The sequence below is a fragment of the Sabethes cyaneus genome, chromosome 2, assembly GCF_943734655.1.
Source record: "Sabethes cyaneus chromosome 2, idSabCyanKW18_F2, whole genome shotgun sequence".
Taxonomy (NCBI): Eukaryota; Metazoa; Arthropoda; class Insecta; order Diptera; family Culicidae; genus Sabethes; species Sabethes cyaneus.
The window spans coordinates 155730022-155756718 of NC_071354.1; the positions used below are offsets into that span (position 1 = coordinate 155730022).

General features: G+C 41.5%; 1 protein-coding gene across 1 annotated transcript; it reads right to left on the reverse strand.

The window, feature by feature from the left end:
* Positions 1-277: 277 nt before the first annotated feature.
* On the reverse strand, positions 278-26461 carry LOC128734280 (protein cueball). Its single transcript, XM_053828380.1, has 4 exons — positions 26145-26461; positions 3368-4892; positions 2700-2970; positions 278-2635 (listed from the first exon to the last, which is right to left on the reverse strand). Exons 1-4 carry the CDS (start codon positions 26206-26208, stop codon positions 2498-2500), a joined length of 1998 nt encoding a protein of 665 aa, XP_053684355.1. The 5' UTR covers positions 26209-26461; the 3' UTR covers positions 278-2497.
* Positions 26462-26697: the final 236 nt, after the last annotated feature.

The window sequence follows — 26697 nt, forward strand, 5'->3', positions numbered from 1 at the left end:
TGGTAAAACTCCTACTCCCCATTGTTTTGTAGAAATTCCATGCAAGGACCTTGTGAAAATCACTACTACACTCTATAGAGATACTACAGAGATCCGAATTCAATAAAGGTAGGCCGCACGAAAATTTCAGCAATGATAAAATTCAATTCGGTTGACAATCATTTTAGCGCAAAAATGCAATAATTTATTGGAAAAGATTGTAATTGGAATTCAATGGGGTTCAGGAAGAACAGAATATTGATAGTCTATTTATGTACACCGTACATATTTAGTTCACATTTTTATTGGTTACGCTAATGTTATTTACAAAACTTTAACATATCAATTCATCAAATGAATCACGCTATTTAAAATTTATACAAATATCACATTTCTTATGTGGATATTTTATATAAGTCTTGACGATTTCATTGTAAAATTCCTATATTATCTCGGAATCCAACTTATTTTATTAAGTCCCATTCATTCACATTCTGTATAGATTGAAAGGAAAACAACCAAAACGAAATCAAATCAAAAACCAAATAAATCCACGTAGTTGAATTAAGCTTTTGCTTGAAGCAATCGGCTGTATGTTTTGCTTGGAGCTACCGCGATCGTTTTTGAAATCGTATGGCATAGAATGCCGTAGAAAAACAATTAAGTAATCGGGCTGTTTGAAAATTCTGGACTATAGACTTAAGTATTCCAAAGACGACAAAAATGTTAAGTACGCCATTTTTTAGAACTATTTCAGAAAAAAGCGTTGTAACGTAAAATAAAAAATCGTCAATTAAAAATGTGTAAAACTACTTGCACATTAATCTTATTTGATTTACCCTTCTCATCAGCAATATAATATCAATTTGATATTTGTTCATTACACTAAGCAAGACATTCATTTGATTTTACTAAACTAGAAACTAATACCAAACCATTATTGGACTAAAAGGAACTATCAAGCAACTGAAATTAACATAAACTGTATAGCGTTCTGTGTGGTAAGCTGCAAAAATTAGTAATTATTGGCATATCTATGGTATTTTTTGGCGGATTCGATGTTTTGAGCATTTGAACATCTTCTGGTTTATATTTGTATTTTGTAGCTGCAGTAATGAAAGGTTTATTGCAAGTCGCAATTTGCGACAGTTCGAGTCTGGATGTGATCCGTACTATTGGTATAGGTATCTACCTTAATTTGATCATCTGTTGGAGTACACGAGCGGTGCGCGCCTGCGTTTTGTCCATCACCCGTCACTATAGTTAATCATGGCAATTGTAACGCGTTTGTTGTATAAATAAAGTATAAGCTCAAGTGTATATGCAGTTTTTATGAATTATGTTTGTTGATAACGCCTGGGACATGATTCTGGGAGGGAGACTGGTAAGAGCGTAACAATTGCGTTTCAATCGTCCTCCGTCTAGGTGTAATGTACATTAACTCCAGCTGTAAGATCAACGATTAAGTATCAAACACTTTTCCTTCTTTCAGAGTTGCAATTTTTGAACTAAGAACGAATCGTTTTTAGTTCAAAAAAATGGGTAGAGAAATTAAAGGATTCTCGATGAATAAATTAAAATAACAGCATATGTTACGCTCTTGTAATCACCGGTAGTCGTAGTATACTAAAATGCGTTTTATAACTTGGTACTAAACATGAATTATAGTCCCTTTTCATGTATTTTCGGTGTATTTGCCAATATAGTTATCGGTTGATTGTAAAAATCTCGATAAAATTACGAACGCGTTTAGAAGCGTCCAGAAAACTCCGAAAATATATATGTAGAGTTGTTAATAAAATTTGAAATAAACAGTTTGAAAACAAATTTGGCAGGTGTTTTTAACACTAGCAAAAAAACTGGACGGTTTATTGCCTGAAAAAGGTGTTGCCAAATGGGCATGACCCCCTGTTTCTGTACTTCCTTTTTTTTCATATAAATAATAGCCAAGTTGATACAAAATGTAATGTACCCATTAAACCGAGAGCATTATTTGCTGAATATAATATGAAATGAGCATGTGTTACCAACGAAAAAGTTATTTTTGGGCTTCGTCGTGAAAAAAGTACATAATCATAAGTTCATTGTTGGCTTATCGGTACCAGCCTTCATCCTGAAATTAGTATAAATTTCAGTCGATAAGATTTCTAAGCATATTTCCATATCAGGTAAGCTGTATTACCACAGGTAACAAACATGTTTAAAATAAGTACTGCATAAAAATTCCCACAAAAGCAATTATAAGCAATATACAAATTATTATATGAAATGGACCTCACATTCATACTACTATTGCATATTTAGCGCCGTTCGACCCTATCGACTAATCACATAAATTAGTTCACAGCTATCTAAATTGTATATCGGTAACGTCTGGAGAGATTTCAGTTTTGGGGCATTATTTTCCGCCACAGCTAAACCTATTTAATCGCACTTTTACAGCTGCCGCTGTAGAAAACAACGCCATACTCGTTACATAAGGAAAACATCCTCGTTAGCAGTCTCAATCTCGAAATAATCATGACAAATTCTTTTCATTACCACAGCTGGGCAGCTTACGACAGGAACCTGCTAGGCTCTCGATATCGTCCAACAAATACTGCTTGTCATCTGCCTTTGAAGATGCCTTTGCCAGCAGCTTGGTGTCGAAGCAAGGCTAAAACAAAACAAACGTTGAAATGTTGCGTAATTTCAAATCAAAATTTAGCTATCACTCGTACCGTTTCGCACACATTCATATTGCAACAGTTCTCAATCGTAATCTCACACTGCGTTGCAGGTCGCGACGTCATTTGTGTGTGGTTAGTCACCTTGAAACGCTTGGTGATGCGTGGCCTTCCCTGCTCATAGAACCTTCGAACCATGTAGAGAATAACCGCCAAAATGAGCAGGGAAGCCGTGAAAGCCAACGACGTATACACGACGGTACGGTTGAAAGAGTTCTTGCAGTAGCTAACCTGCGGCTCCGATAGGAGATTAGAGCTGACGATGCTAGAAGAAACAAAAAAACGGCTAATTATACATGAAGTATAAGTATATGAATTTAATTTATCAATTTCTGGAGAAAGAAAAATAGACAACTAAAACCAGTTTGACTTGATAACTTGAATGTCTATAGAGATCAATTCCAGGTGAAATAAAACAATGTTTCCATTTGACTCTCTCAGATTTAATTGAAACTTTCAATGTCTTCAGAAAAAAATCTCACAGGTCAATTGAAGGACATAACAATAGCAATAACAATAACATGTTGAAACTTTCATTCAAATCGGAGAAGATCAAATTGAACCATCTATCCATTTTACCTGGAATTGCCCTATTAGGTGCGAATAATTGTATTCTACAACAGATTTGTTCCAAAAAATAACGAAAAGATGCAACAACCTACCCCTCGCAGTACGGTTGCAGCTCTGAGTTGCCGGAATCGAGCGAACAGAAGCGCTTCGGGATCTCACAACGTTTCCCCGTGTACTCTAGGCTGCAGCGGCACTCCACCAGCATGGTTTCGTTATTGAGCACGCATTTGCCGTCATTGAGACAATAATTGTTGCAAGTGTACTCCTCGCACCGTTCCCCTCGGTAGCCAACGTTGCATTTACACTTTGGCACTTCGCCTTCCACCAGGCATTCACCATTGTAGCAATAGTCCGGAGTGCAAATTGCCGTCTCACAACGGTCACCGCTGAAATTTTTCGAGCACACGCAGGATGTTTCGCCGAAAGCACCGAGCGAACAGTTACCGCTGTTCAGGCAATATCCGTCGCACTTATTGCGGTCACACCGTTCCCCTTCGAATTCCATATCGCATTCACATACCGGTCGACTGTCCACTCCGACGATACATTTTCCGTGAACGCAAAAATTGTTACATATAGGAATTTCACAATAGTTACCCTGATACTCCGACAAACATATGCAACTATTTGTGTTACGATTTAAAATACCATTGTTAAGACAAACGATTTTTTCCGATTTCATTTCAATTGGTTTCTCGGTCAGCAATGCCTCACCGGCCGACTCACGTCTGACATTTTCCACAATTTTGGAAACAACATCCTTGCATCGAGGATTATTTCTTTGGAATTCCAACAGAAAACTAGACCGAATGATGATAGCCGATGGACGATTACCTTTATAAACGACTCGACTCACCGTGGGATCAGTTTTGGACGTCTCGTGCACTTCACCATCTTCCTGATCAATCCAGTACAGAAACCGATTATTCAACGAGACATGTGTTGGTACTTTATCGTACCCATTCAGGAATGTTTTCGGGTTGGCCATGTCCAGATCTGCACTTTCAATGCTGAATGCTCGGCCGTATTTTTTCTCCACCCAATAGATCCGATTTTTATAGTGATCAATTGTGATACCTTTCGGCTGGTATACGTCTTTTTGATGGGATTTAAGTAGCGATCCGTTCATCGTTGTTTGAACTATGCTAGAAGTTTTCAAGAAACTATTGGTCCAGTACATATGCCTTTGGCATTCATCAATTATCAGAGATGCCAGTTCGTGGTCTTCCTCGACTTGAGTAACTAATTTGATAAGGGTGTGGCTCTCATTTGAACCTGTCGTTTTCAATTTATCGACCTCAATAGAATAAACTGAACGCGTCCCCCGTTCAGTCCAGTACAGTTTACGTTCCAGATGGTCGAATGTCAAGCCCGTAATGTACGCAGTTTCATCTAGCTTTGGCAGTAGTTTAACGATTTTGTGATACTCCTCTTGAGGATTGGCATCCATCGAAAATAGACGAAAGTTAGGATCCTTAACATCGCTGAAATATATTATGTTTCTAACTTCGTCATAAGCAAATGCGGAAATGTGCTGAAACTGGTGTCCACCGGAAGAAATTTGCGTCCAATTTTTGTCGAAGAACAGGATCCCACTATCGGTCGTGATCATTGCGTCTGCAAGAATAAAGGGAAATATAAAAAATTAGGAAATTCAACTTCATTGTGAAAATAAATATATAAAAACACAATCTTATGCTTCATTTAGAATCGTCATAAAAGCGGGCACGTGGCAAATGTAAACATCAGTTCGGGGAAAGGCGCTGCTATGGTGGAATAAGAAATGCAGGCCATGCTGCACCTAGTCACGTATGCCGCAAAGACCCGGAGTGTTCAAAGACTAAGCAAAACAAACTCTCCAATTTTCGTAATTTTATAACATTTAAAATCAACAAAAACAGCCATGGAATTCCCGTAACTACAAACAACACAGAACTCTGATGATGAGCATTGCAACCTAGCGCCTATAGCAGTAGCAGTGCTGATAAAATTAGAATCAGTTTCCGTTCTGCTATCAGTTCAGAACGTATAACATTCAAGGTGTTATGTAAACAAATTAACGTCAACATTTTTTGTAAAATGCTGAAGTCGCAATTTACTGTGAAGCTATAAGAAGCAGAAATCATGATGTTGTTTTTTGCACAAGACCTACCGGTTTTTTTCATTACATATAGCCGTGAGGCTCCACAAAATGTTCAGGTTACGGATTATCATAAGTAAACAATATTGGATTCTAGCGACGTAGAACCATAGACTATCTTTTCACTGTATTCCTAGCGTACAGTTTTCAACAACAGAATTTAAATTTCAGAATATAAATATTCCAAATGAAAAAGGTGATTCCAACTTTTGGCATACTATACGATTTTTTGTGCATTTTGTTGATCAATGCAAGATACCGACTTGCCACAATATTTTCCATAACGGGTGGCAACTAAAATTTTGGAATTTTTTTCTCAAGCTGTCAAAAAAAGACAAAGATACATGAAGAAGATCTGATTTAACGAAATTAATTAACGTTAAATTAACGATTTAACGAAAGATACATTATCCATTGTTGAAAAAAACTGTCCGTAATCGGCTGTCCGGCGAAGCTTTCGTTTGACGTCGAAACAGGAGCGTTGTATGGCCTTCGTGTCAACTTTGCGAATGCATCTCTTGAATCTTTCAATCAATTGTTTGCAATTCGCGGCTCCCCAGTTATGTTTGTACACCAAGGAACTCAAGATCCCGAAGAAATCTGCGCACTGAGACAAATTTTTCTGGTCGTGGTTTTTGGGTAAAAATGGGATCAAATGGAACGATGGGAAATTCAGGAACGATTGTGTTTTTTGGTGTAATGCGATGATGCTCTACTATCCAGCCAAAACACGTATTGTCCATCTGCTTGATGTTTTTGTAGATTCGGGATCAAAAATTTCTTCAAACATTCGTCTGGTGCATTTTAATTGATAGTCAAACCAGAGGGCTTGTTGAAGAAACGAGAAAGAGAACGATGTTCTTCTGCGTCCATAATTTTGACTGGTCTTCCACTACATTGCTTGCGAATAGTTGTTGGGCATCCTAGGATATGATAAACACTCGAAGGCGCAACATATTTGCTTTTTAAATGTTGTACCGTATACTTTTTGCCGAGATTTCTGTTGCAGTTCGTAGAAGTGTACAACGCGCTCTTGAAATGCTTCTTGTTTCGATGCCATTTTTAGCAAAACTGGGCAAGCATAAACAAAACAAAAAATATTAACAAAAAGAGGAGAGAGAGAGCTAACACAGACATACTCTCATTTCTCTCTGAGCTCGTTTGTTGTTGAGCATTGAGCAGAACCGCGAAAAAAAATCTAAAATTTTAGTTGCCACCCGTTACATTGTCCTTCACATGATCACGCTTCCGTCAAATTTACTGACAAATTTCTCGTGCAGGTTTTCATAACGTATTAAGATTTCTGTTCTGTTTCTGTTTCTGTTTGCAGCACAAGGTGGGGCAGTTAGAGCCAAGTCTGTCCAGGGCTGAGATAAGGTGGTTGTGATAATGTTAAAAGAATCCGTGCGGATTACGCTAGCTCCATAATGTATTGGTGATTATGGATTAATGGGCGGAAGAAGAGTGACAGAACTTGGCTTGATATAATTGTGTGCTTGGTTAATATAGCATAAGATGGCTTGTACTTATCTTGTTTTCTCCTTCCTTTGTTTGTTTCCTCATCTTGTTCGTAGTCAATCTTAAACCTGAAGCCGGCTCCACGCCGGCCGTCCTCTCCATCGTTGTCACCAGTGTGGTCATCTGTGGCTGGTCTCTTGCCTCCCCTCACGGCAACATTATTGTTGCCGTGAGAAGAAGCGATAGAGATCAGGCAGAAAAGAAAAGAAAAGAAAAGAAAAGAGGAATTTTTTAGTCAACATGTTGATTGCAATTTTCAAGTTAGTAATATCACGAGAATTCTATGTCTGTCCATCACCTATGCTACTACCGACTAACTACTCGCTAGGCTGGACGCTACTCATCTCCCAAATACCCATGTCATCACGATTGACCCAGCGCTATTCCACAACCTATGCTCATTAAAAACCACAGCCGCCTCTTTATCTACCATCTTTGCAGTATTGTAGCTGATGGCGTAAATTTTCGAATATTTTGTGCGGAATATTATTCAAGAGCAATATTATCGCTCAGAACTATCGAAAAACTACTTGAACTTCCGAAAAATAGAGCAGATGCGATGTAATGGGGACTGGTACTCGCTCGTATTATTCCCGGTGGCATTAATTGCATATTTGTAGCGGTAGTCAACCGATTTGTCGGTATGCTCTTCAGACCGTGGTCAATTGAAATGATTCTGTAACTAAGAAGGGATGAGGTGGATCAAAAAGAACTTCACTTGGAGATATGTATATATGCCGTGTTAGGTCTTAAGTGCAAGCTGTCACTAAAGCAAGACTTAATAAGATGTTAACAACGTTGATAATTCTGTGAGGATGGTATTGAATCGAAAAATAAATCCTCATACCACGGCCATATATTATGTACTATGACCCCATTTTAGGAAGTGGAAATGATTGAGGACAGCCCTTCGCTATCGCTTGAATCAGCCAGAGAATCGAATACCTGTTTTTACTTGAAGAAGTTTTGACTCTAAAAAGATTTAGTTAGAAATGGAATTTCAGTTGAAGTCTGCCAGCATTGGGCAATGGACAGAACAAGATATATATCGAGGCTATAAATCTTTTCGAGTGATCCACTAAGTCCGACCGCGACGACAGCCGCAAGAATGGAGAGGAGCAGGCCGCCGGTGAGTTGCCACCGTTCGACTTGATGGACTCTCCGACAGAGGCTCATCAGCATTAGGAAGGCCCTTGGGAGACAAACAGCGTCATACATGATCATTTTATGTTGTTAGTTGAATACCGTTAACGCGGTTAGTCACAAGACATGCAAATCATTCTAATAAAGGAGGGAAATAAGAAAAAAAAAAAAAAAAAAAAAATTATAATTACATCCAAAACAATACAATAGAGGTGACAGTAACAGCAACGATAGCAATATTAGTAATAATAGTAATAGCATAGGAAACTGATACAGGAAACACATCTACTGACTATAACTTCCTGCCCATTAATAATTGTAATGTGGCAGCATAGGTATAAGAAGAATTTCCGACTCATCATAGAACACTCAAACATATATTCATTCGTACCTATACACCCATGCACACTCATACATGCATACACATGTATACATGTACGTGTGTGTATATTTTTCAGTGCTGTGCTGTCCATAATCGCATAACAGCCACAAATTCTATGGCAATCTCATAGAAAATGTCTCGATTACGCAAATAAAGACATCACATCATTTTTGAACACTCGTTCGTTCTAACTAGCGATACATTTTAATTTTCATGAGTAAGTCAAAATCTCATGAATGGTGGGTAGGATTTGGTTTCAGTTTTCTAGAGAAATTTCTGTGCATACCAGCAATTCATCTAGGGAACCGATTAAGCCCTCCCGGTGCTTCGGCCCAAACGGATTGAATTTAAAATCAAATCCGTTCGATTTCGCTCCATTCCGCTTTACGAGACACATGCTACACATAAAGCTAAATTATGCAATACTACATACTACACATATATCCAACTTAAACTATAAACATTCTACATGCGGAACTAAGAATTTTTAGGTCGTTTGGCCGAAGTACGCGTCAAACCACCTACCCATGGGAGGGGTTTTCATAACGTATTAAGATTTATATCTAAAATAGCTAACCAACTGTCAAAAAACGATTAGTTAATCTCGAGATACGATACTGGTCTAACAGCAGTTGTCGTCTGCTCAATCCTTTAGCGCGCACGACTGTCAGGTGTCAGACTCAATAAGATTTTAGCGTGAAGTCTGCATTTGTCCTGTACAATAATAGACTGCCAAGTCTGTTAAATAAAAGCAAAAATTGAAGGCACTAATTGTAGCATCAAGAGCATCAACCAACTCTCCAACAAAAGAGTGAATCAGTTCACAATGCAATGCAGAGGAGCGCACTCGGTTACTGGTAAAAATTGAAGACGACAACGAAGTCAGCTTGAAAGCACTGCGCTGATGGAAGAAGCCAGCGATGATCTGATATAGTTGAATCTATCAAAAAGAACATGGAGCGCTGGGAACATTTCAAAAGCGATACAGAACACAACAGACCCGACTTTTAACCCACAAAATTCCAGCTGTTCCTTGTTGGAACTATGGTGAGATCAGTTTTCAAAGCACTTCAGTTTCAACAGTTTCAGGTGTGGCAAACGCAACCAGGTTAATCACAATGAGGACTAGTGCAAAACAGTCGATGAAGCCCGGAACAGATCAATAGTACCCCAATACCATTGCATTTAGACACAGCATCGGATATAACTGCCATATCCGAACAAATACGGATTGGTCAACCAGCAGGTGTTCTAGTGAGTCAGACGGCCCAATCAGGGAGCGGGGGAGTAATTGAATTTACATTGCGACTTCGTAAGCGATGTCGAAATCATTGGCACGATGCGCCGTGGTTCAAATCTTTGTTTCAAAGCATCCATTGAATCTTCTCATCATCCATCTCAAAAAATCTTCAACAAATTAAAACCGATTCGGTCGTCCGAGCTGTCTTCTAGCACTCTATGACCTAAGCAGGAAATCATCATCGCGGCAAATGCGTCTAACCCGATGGTCGCAATGATGGTGATCCCAGATTCTTCACGGACGCTCATACCGGTAGAGCACCGTAAGTCAAAAACTGACCAAGAAGCACAAACGGTCATAGACGCATCACTCATACGAAGTTTTTGACGCAGAACTACGTCTTACTTTAATAGGCTACATGCTACGAAAGGTGGTGAAGCTTACCAGACCTTAGGGTCTTGTGGAATCTGTAGTAAGCACGACTTCCAGCAAGGATACAAGGTATACAAAGGTATACATCCGAGGTATACAAATTCGTTCAGCACCTCGAACTCGTCCTCGTCTATTGCCTATGCGAGCTCGATCGTGCTCGGTTCCTCCTGCTAACATCGATCGTGCCCCGCATGTTAAAACCCGCACGTTTCATAATACCTTCTAGCGCGATGTTGAACAGGAGACAAGAAATACAATCGCATTGTTGAAGTTCCCTGCGCGTTTCAAACGGGCTTAATGCGGCGCCCAATATCCTCAAACAGCACTGTACACCGTACATCGTAACCTCAATCAGTCCGGTCAGCTTCCCGGGAAAGCCGTTCGAGGTCATTATGGTTATAATAGATAATAGTCAGAAGGTCATAATAGATGGCGTCGAACCGCCGCCAAAATCCTTGGTATAACATCTCTAGAGCGCCGAAAATATGTTTCATAAGGTGTTGGAGCGGAGTTTTTTGCAATCCCCTGCGCACGCAACCGGTCTATCAACTAACAGTATCTATATAAACAAACGAGAAGAAGAAATTCAAATTTTTTCACTTCCAACGAATAAGTAGAGCAATAAAGACGCTATTTTGTACTCGGTCGGTTTTCATTCGTATTTCTCGGTTTCGATTCAATCCTCCGGTGATATCCCGTTTTCTGGCGTCAGTGATTAGTCCAGGTTCTAATAACCTCTCGTTTTCCGGCTCGTCCACCTCAACATTCTGGTCCTTCACGCTCGGATTATGGATACAGCAGCTACGGAAAATCTCGCTTCGAAGCGAAAGGTTATTTATGCGAAAGTGAAATGGGAGTTATCTGTCGCAGAGAACATCCGCTGCCGGAAGCCGTCCGCTGCGGAAGTATTGGAAAGGCGAAGTAAACTCACGGAACTTGCTAATCATTTCGACGCTATTCAAACTGCGATTGAAGAGGAAACGGCCCACTTGGAGGATGTTGCATCAGTTTTCAATCATCGGCTCCTGTTCGATGAAGTGTACTTCCAGGTTAAGGATATTTACACCCAGTATCTGGAAGAGAAGCAGGAAAATTCTTCGGTTCGGAGTTCCAATTCAGAGGGAACAAGTGATTTACGTGACGCAATCAAAGCTCTATTGGAGACGCAGCAGGCAGTTCTCGCACGGCAACCAGCTTTGGAAATTCAATCGGTGAAACACGAGCCACATATCAATGTAAAGCTACCGCAGCTGAACATTCCGGTATTTAACGGCGAAAGGAAAAACTGGCGTTCATTCAAGGACTTGTTCGAAGGCACGATTCATAATCGTACTGATCTGAAGGATTCAGTAAAAATGCAGTACCTTTTCTCATACATTGACGGAGAGGCTAAAAGGATGGTGAATTCATTTCCGATTAGTGATGCCAATTATCATGAAGCTTGGGAGACATTAATTGCGCATTACGACAAAAACAAATATACGGTGTTTGCACTCATACGGGAATTTCTGGAGCAACCTTCAGCAAGCAACACGAATGGATTGAAAAAACTAGTGAATGTTTCTGATGACGTCATTCGTCAGCTCAAGGCGTTGGGCAATGAATACGAAACGCGTGATCCGTGGCTCATTCACCTGCTGCTGGATAAGGTGGATAAAGACACACGTTCGCTTTGGGCACAGAAAATAATCGACATCGAAAACCCTTCGTTTATGGATTTTTTGGACTTTCTGCAGAAGCGTTGTGATGCATTGGAAACCTGTTCGGCTTTTGTGAAGAAAACATCGTTTGACATCGTGAAGAAGGAGAATCCTAGAGCCAGTGGCAACGAAAGGAAACTTCAAGCTTTTCATACTGCTGCTGCTGCTACTCCGATATCTTGTGCAAAGTGTTCCAACGATCACCCAGTGTACCAGTGTGAGTCTTTTAAGGCAATGGACGTACCAGCACGTCGACAGCTCGCACTATCTTCAAGGCTATGTTACAACTGTTTGCGCCCGTCACACACGGCGAAACATTGTACATCGAAATCAGTTTGTCATATCGCACAGTGTAAGCAACGGCACCATACCTTGCTGTGCCGAAGAGACGTCAAGCGACCGGAGCAGCAGAATGACGCTGTTATCGAACCAGAGGAGCAGAATACTGAGGAGTCTTCAATTTCGGCTAACGCGGCACAGGCAGTAATTAGCAGTTCGGAACCGTCCACATTTTCATTGTTGCCGACGGTGGTAGCCAATATCAAGGGAGTAGATGGCAAATCAAACGAAGTGAGAATTTTGATTGATTCGGGATCTCAGGCATCTCTTATCACCGAGGCGTGTGTCAAACGTCTTGGACTGCAGCGGATCAACGCTAAGGTGGAAGTTACTGGGGTTAACGGAGAAGTAGTCGGTACTACAGCCGGCAAGGTATCGTTGATAGTTTCATCGCGATTCGACGATAGTGATACAATTACAACACAAGCATACGTATTAGGAAAGCTGACGGCAACCCTGCCGTGCCAGCAATTCAGCGCATCGGATATGCCATACTTGAAAGGTTTGCAACTTGCTGATCCGCGATTCAACAAGTCGAGCTCAGTGGATGTCATTTTGGGTGCAGATGTCTTCCTGTCCATACTTCGATCGGGGCAGGTCAAGAATCTTAACGGTATTCCTGTAGCACAACGTTCCATATTCGGATGGATGGTCGCAGGGAGAATCTCCAAGCAGGAATGTTTACACACCAATCATTCAGTGATAAACGTACATCAGGAATTTGATATCGATCGCACTCTACGGATGTTTTGGGAAGACCAAGAGCTACGCAACAGCCAGCCTTTGACGGAAGAAGAGAAACGGGTAATCAACCATTTCGAATCAACATTCACACGTACGGAAGGAGGACGCTTTATCGTTAAACTACCGCTGGACGATTCAAAGCAGAAGCTCGGCGAATCTTTGACCGCTGCTGTCAAGCGCCTCAGAGCAATGGAGCGCAGGTTTCAGAACGATGAAAATTTCATGGTTAGGTACACAACGTTCATGCAAGAGTACATACGGCTGGGACATATGCAGTTAATCCCAGATTCGGAGATAGCAGTCGACCAGTCAAGGTCCTGTTATTTGCCTCACCACGGGGTCATAAAGGAAGACAGTCTTACGACCAAATTGCGAGTCGTATTCGACGGATCTTGTGTTACATCTTCCGGAGTATCACTCAACGATTTGCTGCTGAGCGCGCCCAATATCAATGCGGATTTGTTTGATGCTCTATTGCGATTCAGATCGTACCCGATTGTATTTACGGCGGACGTCGAGAAGATGTACCGTCAGGTATTGGTGCATCCTGACGATACGGACTATCAACGCATTGTATGGCGTGATTCCCCGGACATGCCGATACAACATTTTCGTTTGCTGACTGTAACATACGGTCTGAAGAATTCCGGATTCTTGGCTATGGCAGCATTGAAAAAGGCAGCTGAAGTACACGAGAAGCAGTACCCAGAGGCAGTTGAGCGGATCAAAAAGCACACCTACGTTGATGATCTGACTTCTGGAGCTGACTCTGCGCAAGAGGCGATGGTGTTAATCAAGCAGATTAACGAGATACTACATGATGCGGGCTTTATTCTACGCAAATGGAGCTCGAATTCAGCAACGGTTCTCGACTCACTTAGTGATGTAAATGTTAACGCTAAACCGATCAATTTGCCAGACGAACAGAATTCGGTGAAAGCGCTTGGTATACATTGGTTGCCTGAGGAGGACGTTTTCACTTTCAAGGTAAACTTTCGAGTAGATGGTCCTAACACAAAGCATCAACTGCTGTCGGACACAGCACGACTGTTCGACCCGTTCGGATGGTTCGCACCAGTCATCATTCGTGCAAAAATTCTTTATCAACATTGTTGGCTATACGATTTGAACTGGCACGATCCGTTGCCCCCGTGTATCGAGGATGCGTGGGTAGAAATGAAACAAAACTTGTGGCAACTTGAACAGGTGAAAATTCCAAGATGGATGGCAAACTTTCACGGTCGCATTGAACTGCATGGCTTCTCTGACGCCTCTGAAGAAGCTTACGCCGCAGTTGTGTATATGCGATCAACTGACGAAGATGGTCGTATTCACGTCAGCTTAATTGCAGCTAAAACAAAGGTAGCACCGGTGAAACAGGTAACTATACCTCGGCTTGAACTCAACGCAGCGGAACTTCTGGCGAAGCTGATGAAGCAGGTAGCGGAACCGCTCGAACGTTTCCAGGTTCAGCAGTATGCCTGGACAGATTCGACGATAGTCCTCCAATGGCTTAGCAACCATCCCCGTAAATGGAACACGTATGTAGCGAACAGAGCATCGACTATTCTGGATATTTTACCGCGACGACACTGGGGCCATGTTTCAACACACGAAAATCCTGCAGATTGTGCGTCGCGAGGACTAAACCCTTCGGAGTTGGTCGATCATCCGCTTTGGTGGTCTGGACCGCATTGGCTAGCAGCGGATTCTTCGTCGTGGAAGCACAATGTTCCACCGGAAGATTTCGACGACGGCACACTTGAGGTACGTAAACGGTTTCAAACACTCAATACGATGATTAAGCTTCCAGGCACCAGCTTCGAGATTGAAAGGCAGATTCTTGAACGCAAGTCTACTTTACATGCCGCGTGTCGGCAACTAGCATATGTTAATCGTTTCATAACCAATATGAAGGCACAGCGAAGTAAGCAATCCAAACTTTCCGGCACGATCACACTAACCGAACTACATGAAGCTAGACTACAATACGCAAGGCTAGCGCAACATGACGTTTACGCAAGAGAGATGGATAGCTTAAAGGGTGGTAGCGAGGTTTTTTGTAAATCGAAGATCAGCGACATGTATCCATTTCTGGACAGTGACGGAACCATGCGAGTTGGCGGTCGGTTGCAGCATTCGGCTCGTCCATTTCGCATTATGCATCCCGTAATTCTACCTAAAGAACATCGCGTCACACGACTGTTAATAGAGGAACTACACGTTCAGAACTGTCATGCCGGCCCATCGCTATTGACTGCAACTATAAACCAATACTACTATGTGAAGGGTTGCCAAGACGTGGTTAAGCAAGTGATACGCAACTGTGTGAAATGTTGTCGCTTGAAAGCGAAGACTGCTCAGCAGTTAATGGGAAGTCTTCCAGCGGCACGTGTTACAGCATATCGTCCATTCGCACACGTCGGAGTGGACTATGCCGGTCCCATTCTGATACGCTGCAGTAACACTCGAGGAGAGCGATCGATGAAGGGTTATATCGTGGTCTTCGTCTGCTTATCGACTAAGGCGGTGCACCTAGAAGCAGCAGGGGACCTTACGACAGCTACGTTCTTGGGAGCGTTGAAACGGATGATTGCACGACGCGGATATTGCAACGAGATCTGGTCTGATAACGGTACCAACCTGGTTGGAGCTGATCGACAACTCAGAGAAACTTACACAGCCTTGATGTCACACGGTAAGGATGCTGAGCGCTTTCTCAGTAGCCTCGGTATACAATGGAGATTCATTTCGCCGTCCAGTCCTCACCAGGGCGGTATTTGGGAAGCGGCGGTGAAAAGCGCCAAGGGCTTACTTCGACCAATCGTTGGAAATGAGAAGCTGACCTTCGAGGAGCTGACCACTGTGCTCTGTCAGATCGAGGCTTGTTTGAATTCCAGGCCTCTCTGTCCGATGTCATCATCACCCGATAACTGCGAAGCCCTCACTCCGGGGCACTTCCTCGTAGGACAACCGTTAAACCTGTTACCCGAACCAGACGTCTTGCGGGTGCAAATGAATCGACTCGATCATTGGGAGAAGGTCCAACGATACACAATCCAATTTTGGAACAGATGGCGGAACGAGTACCTGGCAACGCTGCAGTCCAGGGGCAAATGGCGAACCAGACAGGAGAACATCAAACCGGGTCAGCTCGTCCTGGTGAAAAGCGACAACGTGCCGCCTTCGGCTTGGGAGTTGGCCAGGGTGTCAGCAGTGCATCCGGATCAACAGGGGTTAGTCCGCATCGTTACGCTGCGTCGAGGCAAGACAGAATACCAACGCCCGGTTCAGAAGTTGTGTCCACTTCCGGATTGAGGTGCTACCTCAAGGCGGGGAGGATGTTGGAGCGGAGTTTTTTGCAATCCCCTGCGCACGCAACCGGTCTATCAACTAACAGTATCTATATAAACAAACGAGAAGAAGAAATTCAAATTTTTTCACTTCCAACGAATAAGTAGAGCAATAAAGACGCTATTTTGTACTCGGTCGGTTTTCATTCGTATTTCTCGGTTTCGATTCAATCCTCCGGTGATATCCCGTTTTCTGGCGTCAGTGATTAGTCCAGGTTCTAATAACCTCTCGTTTTCCGGCTCGTCCACCTCAACATAAGGCTTAGCCTAATATCTAGTAATCTACTGACCAAAATGGCTTCTTCCCAGGGAGAATGCGCCTAATTTAATTTAATTTACCTCACCGTGCATTCACTATATTCAGCTTTTTTCATAGAATTTTCATTATTTGAGCAGTGATTTTGCATAGATATTTCATCAGAAGTAGATGACTTTGAATTTTTAAATTAAATTGTTTTTCTTCTCACTTCCATTGTTCATCGTTTGACTTCTGTCCGGCTTTTTTTTTTATTTAAAACAAAGTTTTTAATTCTACGCTAAATTAATTAACAACTTTCTTCTTCTTTGAGCCGATGGACTCCACAGTATGGTACCTACCTATATTGGTAATTTATATCCCGAAGCGAGCCGTGAGCCAATCCAATGTTAAATGGAAGCTAGGCAAACTAGCCACTGTTGTTTACATGCTCAAATTTGACTCGTGATTTTGACATCATCATACAATCAGCAATCTCCTACGCTATCTTATCCAGATTTTTACTATGTGCTAAAATTATTTATTTACAAAATTATCCATAATTAGCACGGAGGCCAGTGTTTTTAGTCAGCAAACCTGTAAGGGCTTGTTGTACCTGTTTTTAAATACTAAATGCTACACATTAGCAATATCCACGAGTATCAATTAACCGTTCTAATTCAAGTTTATTATAAAAAAAATTCTTGTATACAATCCCTGTTTGTAAGTGTTAGGCTAGTAACGACCACAGGTTAACTTCTAGCTCCCGAAATTGCAGTTTCATGTTAGAGCCAACAAGATCCCTTTTGCATCCCGCATGCTCAAGAACTTCAGCATTTGCTCGAATGGTTTGCATCGTGGTGGCAAAAATGGAACTTACTTCTGCCGTACTTGAGCGTGACATAATATTGACATAATGTTTATTTTTTTGCAAAAAAAGCATAGACGCTTGCGTAAACTGCGGAGCCCACGTAGCTTTGATAATCGATGTAGGAAACGGATTGGACAATTGAGAAATTGGCGCTGTTGACTCATGCCATAAAATAGATACACGCTACTTTCCTACGGGAAGTACAACAACCGATGTGGAGTTTGCAAATCGTGACAATGTTGCTTATCTGTCGACGTAGAAACGCAATTTCATTTCTGATAAGATATTGAATGAATTTTGGTTGTATGCGGATATGATGAAGTTTGACGCAGAGCTTGCAATTTTTGAAACGCGAATTCTACGTGTCTTTTCATTATCAAGGTTAAATAGACCAGGAAAAAAAACATTCATAAACGCATATCATGTTCGATCTTTCGGCTGCATGATTGTTGGTATTTTATGGCTATTAAAAACGTGAGAAAGAAATCATTCCGGCTTTAAACCGCTTAGTGCATGATTTCCGTCGGACAGTCAATAAATTGCCGCATTGAACCTCCGCTAGCTTCCGCGTAGCGCTGGTTTCACTTGCGCTCGTGCTCAGTTCCTAAATCCGTTATTTATAAAGAAATATGTAACGAAATGTGCAGACAACACCAGCTAGTTCTCGTCTTTTACGTTGCACCTGTAGATTCGACGATCGCAACCTTTAACGCTCAATCAAGCGTGTTTGGTCGGTGTCCGTTCTGAAATAGACCGGTACGTTGGCGCTGAATGAATGCTGCTCGAAAGTGAAACGTGCTGCCCCGTGAGAGATTGTATCTTAAATTAATGCAAAACCCGACCACTGCGTGACAACATTTCAACAGTTAATAAGACAGTTAATTCAAATGAGACATTCCACGTTTCCGGAGCAGTATAATCCATACTTCTCTGGTGGAGATTTGACTATGGTGAATAGTAAAAGGCTGTTGTATCCATACATCCATACCAAGCACGATCGTATCTATAAAAATTTTACGGTACTAATAATGTTTTATCGATGCTGAAATGATTTGGGAACCGATGTTTCATGAAAAATATAACAATAGTGTATTTTAGCACAGAGAACTATCATGGTTTGATCAACCATATTTTAGTTATGTGAAATACCCATACTGCACTGCATTCCAGTCAGTCTAGAAAATTTCCATTGTAAAAAAACAGAATCTCAATATTATCGGGAATCCCTCTCTGAGGTCACTACCGTGTTGGGGAGTGAACGGCTGATACCGCTAAACCACAAAACCACAATACCCTTTCGCTTTTGACAACAGTGATGCTTTTTCTGAAGGAAGAAAAGAAAAAATGCTCAAATAGAGCTGTGAAAGTTTTACAACTTCAACATTAGGAAGAGATTAATACATCTACACTATGTTCAATGTGGTATGTGACCAATTTGAAAACAACCTCCTCGGATGTCTCTATATTTGGAAATTTAGATCATTCACTACTCTCTCCAATAGGCTATTACCACTATATCTATGTGGCAATCGACCCCATTCTAACATGTCACAATTTTTCGTATTCTACTTGTCTTTATTACGTAAATATCCGTATCATCACATATTAAAGAATTGCCGGTAATTTAGGATATTCAGATAATGAATATGGTAAACAGAAATGGGCACAGAATACAACTATGAAGTACACTGAATTAATTAACGAACCAACAACAAATAGTTTTTTCTAAATTTGGATAGCAAAATATACGAAGATTCACAAAAAAAACTTAAGTCCTGCTAACCACACTACTAATAAGAAACGTAAAAGTAAATACCTGATTAACGAATACCGCTCGAATCGAATCCGCTTTCGATTTAGTTTGTCCTACCCTGAAGGCAAATCCCCTATTCACGATCCGATTAAATTCATGGACAATTAAATGAACAAAACATGATATTGTTTTTAGGTATATGCCTTTTATTATGGCTTGGTCACTTTAATTAGAGTGTGCAAATTTTACCAGACTCCACCACACGTCATCGTGATGGTGATGCTGTTAAAATAATCATGGGAATTTTCCGCTGTTGAGAACAAGTTTGGGTGTAATCTATCCCATTTACGTCAAAATCAGCCAAAGACAAAAAATGGTCATCTATAAATGTTAAATTGGAGAGATCAAATTCAAAAGTAGAAAACTACATGATGACATGTAGCTACCGCTCGTAACTGCCGTATCTTTCTAAATTGCCGCAAAATACTTTCAAAATAAGAGTGACCTCTACGAGCACTCGCGGCACTAAGCAAATAAATACCTAACCGGGGGAATTAAAAACGTAACCAAGAGCGATCAACCGTCGCAACATTGAACTTTGTGCTCTCGATGGTAGTAAATTCGCTGTGCGGCTGTTTCGCGAATCGGTTTTAGGCTTCAATTTGTGTTGCTAATTTTTTCGCCATTCACCAACCGACCAACCAACCAGCCAACCGCCATTCACAGCTCACAGGCAGAGCAGCGGTGCGCCTTGCGGCTTTGATTGACTGACGTATTCTCTTGTCAAATAATTGAACCCGATCAAGCATTCGATCGTGAGATTTTTTTTCTGTCAGTAGCAGTCCTGCAGACATTTCTCAATCATTACCAATATGAACATCGATAGTGATTGTGGGATGGGAAACCTAATTTTTTGTCTCGTGGAACTTAAAGTGCATTGCCTTTGCAATGCATGAGAAGGATGTTACCATTTTCAGTGCAATGGTTGCACGTGTTAAAAGTTGATATTGATTTATTCAACTCAACTAAGTTTATTCTGTTACAATCAATACTGTAAGCAAGCTCAATCACCATTCCTAGATGAATTAGAATAGAGATTTCATTGGCTTCCAATTGCCCTACCAGTTTCATGAAATAAGAAACGGGATATCGTGTTGAATCGTGTATCTATTTACGAGCTTTAATCTATGAAACTACGAGCTACGAGCTGAAATTAAAAAAAACCTTCAGCACAATACGACGAATGGCAAAGTTGGAACATGACACGTAACAATTAAACTCGGATGCTATTATCTGCTCACTGGTGTGATTCACGCAAGGAGGAACTACTCCGGAATCGTAGGAAGTTAAGTTTATATAATTCTTCAAACATCGCTAAATTTTCAAAATCAAATCTCTTGATTTTGCTCGGTAACTTTTATTATCAAATTTCAAATTCAATAGATATTGATGGTACATTCTTTAGAACTAGTCCAAATAAAATTCCAATTTCAACCGCAATTTGAAATTGAATTGAGGTTTAATTTCAATGCCGCATTGTAAAAACAAATTCTAGTTTATTTAAATTTCTATTTCACCACCGATTTGAAGCCCAATTTCAAGTGCATTTTCAAGTTTTATTGAGGTCCAATTACATGGCCTAATTTGAAATCAAATTTCAAGTTCAATTTCATAGTCCAATGCAAGTACGATTTCATGTCCAATAATCCATTTAAAGTCCAATTGTTGTCTTTGAAGAAGTTTATTTATAAAATATAGCGCATAGTGCAAAAAACTATAAGTATAACCGTGAATCAACCTATTAAGGTAATACAAACTTTTGTCTTTTAAATGCACCCAAAATTTTTTTTCTACAAAACTCGCATTGTAGAACACACTAAAATGAGCAACTGACACATTCCAACGCTGGCTCAACTTGCAAGGGAAGCTAGCCGCCTGAAGCTTGAAATCCTGGGGCTGAGCGAGGTCCGCTGGCCGGGTACTGGCGAACACAGGACATCATCCGGGCAAGTCTTGCTCTACTCTGGCATACGAGGTGAAAATGCTACTCGTGAAAGAGGAGTTGGATTTCTACTGAGCCCAGGGGCACATGCGGCCCTGATGAAGTGGGAACCAATAAATGAGCGAATAATCGTTGCCAGATTTAGAACACGGGTTAGGAACCTTACGGCAATCCAGTGCTATGCGCCAACAGATGCTGCCGACCTGCAGGAGAAAGAGAGCTTTTACAGCCAGCTGAACAGCGTGGTTGAGAAAATCCCGAAGGGGGACATCCAAATTCACATGGGCGACTTCAACGCGAAGATTGGCTCAAACAACGCGGACCTTGAACGCGTCATGGGACGCCATGGCCTAGGAGAGATGAGCGAAAACGGGGAGCTGTTTACAGAATTCTGTGGTAATAACGACATGGTCATTGGTGGATCGCTCTTCCCCCATAGACCAGTACATAAAGTCACGTGGGTTTCCCGCGACGGCCGAACAGAAAACCAAATCGACCACATCTGCATCAGCCGGAAATGGAGAAGGAGCCTTCTTGATGTACGCAACAAACGCAGCGCTGACATTGCATCCGACCATCATCTTGTTATCGCTGAGATACGTCTGCGCGTCGCGCGTGTCCAACGACGGGAGGAGAAAGTTGGATGCCGCTACGACGTCCGCCGATTGGAGAATCCTGAGGTGAAAAGGGCCTTTGTTGAACAACTTGAATCTCGAGCCTCGGAGTTGCCATCTGGTGGAACCGTCGAAGAGCAATGGACCGGCATCAAGAACGCCTTCATCACGACCAGTGATGAAACCCTCGGCAAAGCGCGCAGTGGGCGGAGGGAGTGGATTTCGGATGAAACTTGGAGGAAGATCGACGAGCGGAGAGAGGCGAAAGCCGGCATTGAGCGAGCGCGGACCAGATCGGCTAAGACAGCTGCCCGTCAACGATACGCCGAACTGGAGAGGGCTGTTAAACGTGCTTGTAGGCGGGACAAGAGAGCCTGGACTAACTCCCTAGCCGAACAAGGAGAAACCGCCGCCGCCAATGGTGATATCCGTTTGTTGTACGATATTTCTCGCCGCCTTAGTGGTGCCAGGATGAATACAAAGATGCCGCTAAAGGACAGAGCTGGTCAGCTATTGACTGACCGTACAGAACAGCTTAAGCGATGGACTGAACATTTTGAACAACTCTTCCGAGTTTCAAATGTCAGAGACCAACAAAACCAGCAGCGTACGACGCCTACAGTTCGTCGAATGAATCGCGTGAACTCGGAGGCGCCATCGCTGGATGAAATTGTAGCAGCCATCAAGAGTATGAAATCCAATAGAGCGCCAGGGATAGATCGTATTTCAGCCGAAATGCTCAAAGCTGACCCATCTTTGTCAGCCCAGATGATGCATCAGCTTTTCAGCAATATTTGGGAAACCGCAACTTTTCCGGTGGACTGGATGCAGGGCATATTGGTCAAAGTCCCTAAGAAAGGAGACCTAACTGAATGCGGTAACTGGCGTGGCATCACGTTGCTCTGTATTACTCTCAAAGTACTCTGTAAGGTAATCCTCAACCGGATCCAGGAGAAGATCGACGCTACTCTCCGGCGGCAGCAAGCTGGATTCCGTGCTGGCCGATCATGTGTAGACCATATCACAACGCTCCGCATTATATTGGAGCAGATCAACGAATTCCAGGACTCTCTTCTGCTGGTGTTCGTTGACTTCGAAAAGGCGTTCGACCGACTCAATCACGAAAACATCTGGAGCGCACTTAGGCGTAGAGGAGTTCCAGATAAGCTAGTCCATCTCATCGAGGCTCAGTACGAGGCGTTCTCGTGCAAGGTTTTGCACGACGGCGTCTTGTCCGACCCCATAAGGGTTACTGCTGGCGTGAGACAGGGCTGCATTTTATCACCGCTTCTGTTTCTCATCGTTATGGATGAGATATTAGTTGGAGCAATTGACAGTAGACCAAATCGAGGATTGCCTTGGAATCCTCTAACGATGGAGCAGCTAAATGACCTCGACCTAGCCGACGACATTGTCTTGCTCGCACAACGCCGAAACGATATGCAGAGCAAGTTAGACGACCTCTCCGAGAGCTCCCAGGCAGCAGGTCTCACAGTCAATGTAGCGAAAACTAAGTCTATGGTAGTGAACACTGACAATTCCACCAACTTTACAGTAGCGGGACAACAAGTTGAGCAGGTAGCCGTCTTTCAATATCTTGGTAGCCAAACAACGCCCGATGGTGGTACCAAGACTGATATAGCCACACGGATCAGGAAGGCCAGGGGTGCCTTTGCAGGTCTGCGAAACATTTGGCGCTCAAACCAGATCACTCTACGTACGAAAACCCGAATCTTTAATTCAAACGTTAAATCCGTACTGCTGTATGCCTGCGAAACGTGGTGCGTCTCAGCGGAGACAACGCAAAAACTGCAGGTATTCATTAACCGGTGCCTGCGATATATTATTCGTGCCTGGTGGCCTGATAATTGGATATCCAATGAGGAACTCCATCGTCGGTGTCATCAACGGCCGATAGCCACAGAAATTCGTGAGCGTAGGTGGAAGTGGATCGGACACACCTTGAGGAAAGGAGCGAACGAGGTTTGCAGAGCAGCACTCGACTGGAATCCACAAGGACAGCGTAGAAGAGGCAGACCCAGAGGCTCATGGCGACGGAGCTTAGCCAACGACATCCGGGCTGTAGACGAGAACCTGTCCTGGCGACAGGTAAAAGCCATGGCGGGTAACCGTCAGCAGTGGAGATCTCTGATTTCATCCCTTTGTTCTGCCGGACCGGCGGACATGGACACATAATACACATTCCAACGTTACGGGACACTATCCTTACTATGCAAATCAGTTCTGCACACAATATTTTTAGTGCACCTCGGGAAAAAAATCAGCAAAAAATGTGTTTTGATAGAGCATTTTATAACTCAGTAAATATGCAATCTAACAAGAAATAGTCTTCAGCGACAATAATAAAAAAAATCAAATGAGAGTGACTATAATTTCCCCGATCGCGTTTGGAATTGTCTTGTATCCTACGGCTATCAAGAGTGCATTTCTAGATTTTCTAGTTTTTATTTTCGAGTAATCGAAAAACCAAAAGTGAAAAACATTAGCAGAAAAGATTAATTGATTGTAACTATTTCAAATAGTCGAAGCGATAAATGTAATTAGTTGTAATACATTCTAATCAATTAATATACGGAGAGTGTAAGTGAAAGATGCTCAAATAATATTTGAAAAATTCCAAAATGAACCACTGCCACTACAGCGTGGATCGAACAAGTGTTTCTAAAGCATACAATTTCCGAACCGATATACCTAAGCATAGCTAATAGCATAAACACGCGTGAATGCGGTCTACGTGACTTCGCGCTATGTTGCTATGGCGCGTGAACATAGGCGTAGCCTTTTTCATCGATGTTGTTATACATTATTTCGTCCGAAATGTGCATCGTGTGACAGGATGGTGAACTGCTCCACCGCGCGGCTTCACCGAGCTGGCGTCTCAGACCAGAGCTGCCAGGTCTATAACTTTGTCTGTGTTGTGTAGTTATTTAAAACAATTCCTAAACAAATACGACAAATATGTAACCACACGACATTGTAGTGTACAACAGTGATAACACATTACGTTCGTTTTAGTAACAGGCAACATCGAAAAAATCTTGAGATCAAGCTAAATAAGTGTTTTTCGTTTCAATACAAAATCAGAAGAAATTTAAATTCTGATTTTCGTGCAAACATAGTTATATTTAACGCTAAAATAGAAACGGCCTAAACTATTTATTTTTATTTTTTCATATCCAGTACTCTACTTATTTTTGTTTTTAATCTTCTGATCACACAGAAAACATACTGCTGAAAAAATATGGAAGCAGATCATTTTGTCTTAAAGTACTTCAAGAATTACAGAACAATTTTCGTTTCTTGAATTTTCGTGTTCAAATGATACAAACGCATAGTCAGTATATACTATGATGGCGCTGAAACGTGAAGTACACTGATTTGAACGCTCTCTCGAGACAATTTTACCCGTTACAGGGTTAATAGAGATATGCAGATATTCAAAATTCTATAGGTATTTTTATATTTTTGTTGTCTTAACGTAGATTAGATAAACATATTAAAAAATCTTTCTGATCTTTCTTCTGATCTACAGAAAATGAAAACAGTAACTAAGAATTTCTTTTTTGGCATTCGTAAAATCATCATCAGATCTACGGATATAGCCAAATACCTATTCTTTTTTGGAACAACACAGCAGTTTTATTACACAAATTTAAACATCGGTTTAACACATTAAGATCTACATCTGTGCTATGTCAAATAGTGGGAATAAAAGAGTGTATGATTGCATAATGCATACATACATGCCCTGAAGGTAAAATTACAACGATTTAAAACTTCTTACTTTTTATTCAGATTTAAGGACTAATCGTTCAGTAATCGCGGGAATTATTAATAGTCCAATATTACATAATAAAATTGTTACTGTTCAGAGCAATTTTGTCATAAATGGAGTTGCATTTTATGCAACAAGTCCCATCCTATGCCAACCATATGCGGTAAATAAAACTACGCGTATAAAATACAATAGACGAAAAATAAACACTTTTTGCAACACTATTTATATAAAAGCGTAATAATTTTCACGCGAGATTCCGTCCGAGAGTGAACTGATAGCAAGCAATGTCACTGTGCGTTCACCGGGTGCTGAAAAAGTCTATATATCGTATTGTCATCGCACTGCTACTGTCGTAATCGAATTTCTGCTGGCATGTGGTAGCAAAGCACTAATCCTACCTTTACGACTATTGACGTATTTGAAAAAACCGTGCTTGATTTGTTAAGCAATTTTGGATAAGTAGAATGGTTAAACATTACTTTAATAGAAACATTCGATCACTTGAATCACTACATCACACATGCTTTTGCCAAAGATATAAGCACAATTATTTTTAGATAAGCACCTCACATGATTTAACCAATTTTTGCCTTTAGTTGCTTACCCCATTCAAGACCGGTGACATAACCGATGAACAAGAAACAGAGAATTAGAATCGGATTTCTCATTTTCAACACACTAGATAACTCTTCACACCACACAACAGAACTTTTTTTCTTACACTGATTTTATGTTTTAGATAACTTTGAACTGTTATCTGAAAATCTAAAATATCACTAAAACAGCAGAATGCCAAATTAAAACACTGCCACTCTCTAGAGCACTTGCGGCAGAGGGCCAAAGACCGAAACCAATAGACGGTTTGAATACGACCGCACGAGTCGAAGCTTAGTTCACGATGAACACATCCGTCTTCTTCAGCATTCGGATATCGACTAAACCTCGGTGAAGTGACAGTAGCTGAAAGTATTACAACTATATACGTGCACCAACCGTGTTCATCGTGTTCACCGCATGGCTTAGCTATATACTTATATTTTTCAACAGCGAATCAGATCCATCCATTCGCAGTGAGAATGAGACAAGCCCCCATGAATCAAACAGCCGATTGATTCAAGGTATGTTCAAAAGTAATGTTTATGGGTATGTGACCGGCA

Excerpts from the sequence above, each read along its gene's own strand:
- LOC128734280 (XM_053828380.1), bottom strand. The coding sequence starts at position 26,208 with ATGAGAAATCCGATTCTAATTCTCTGTTTCTTGTTCATCGGTTATGTC. Across the intron at positions 2,971-3,367 it reads CTGCAACCGTACTGCGAGGG|CATCGTCAGCTCTAATCTCC; the intron begins GTAGGTTGTTGC and ends TGTTTCTTCTAG. Across the intron at positions 2,636-2,699 it reads ATATGAATGTGTGCGAAACG|CCTTGCTTCGACACCAAGCT; the intron begins GTACGAGTGATA and ends GTTTTGTTTTAG.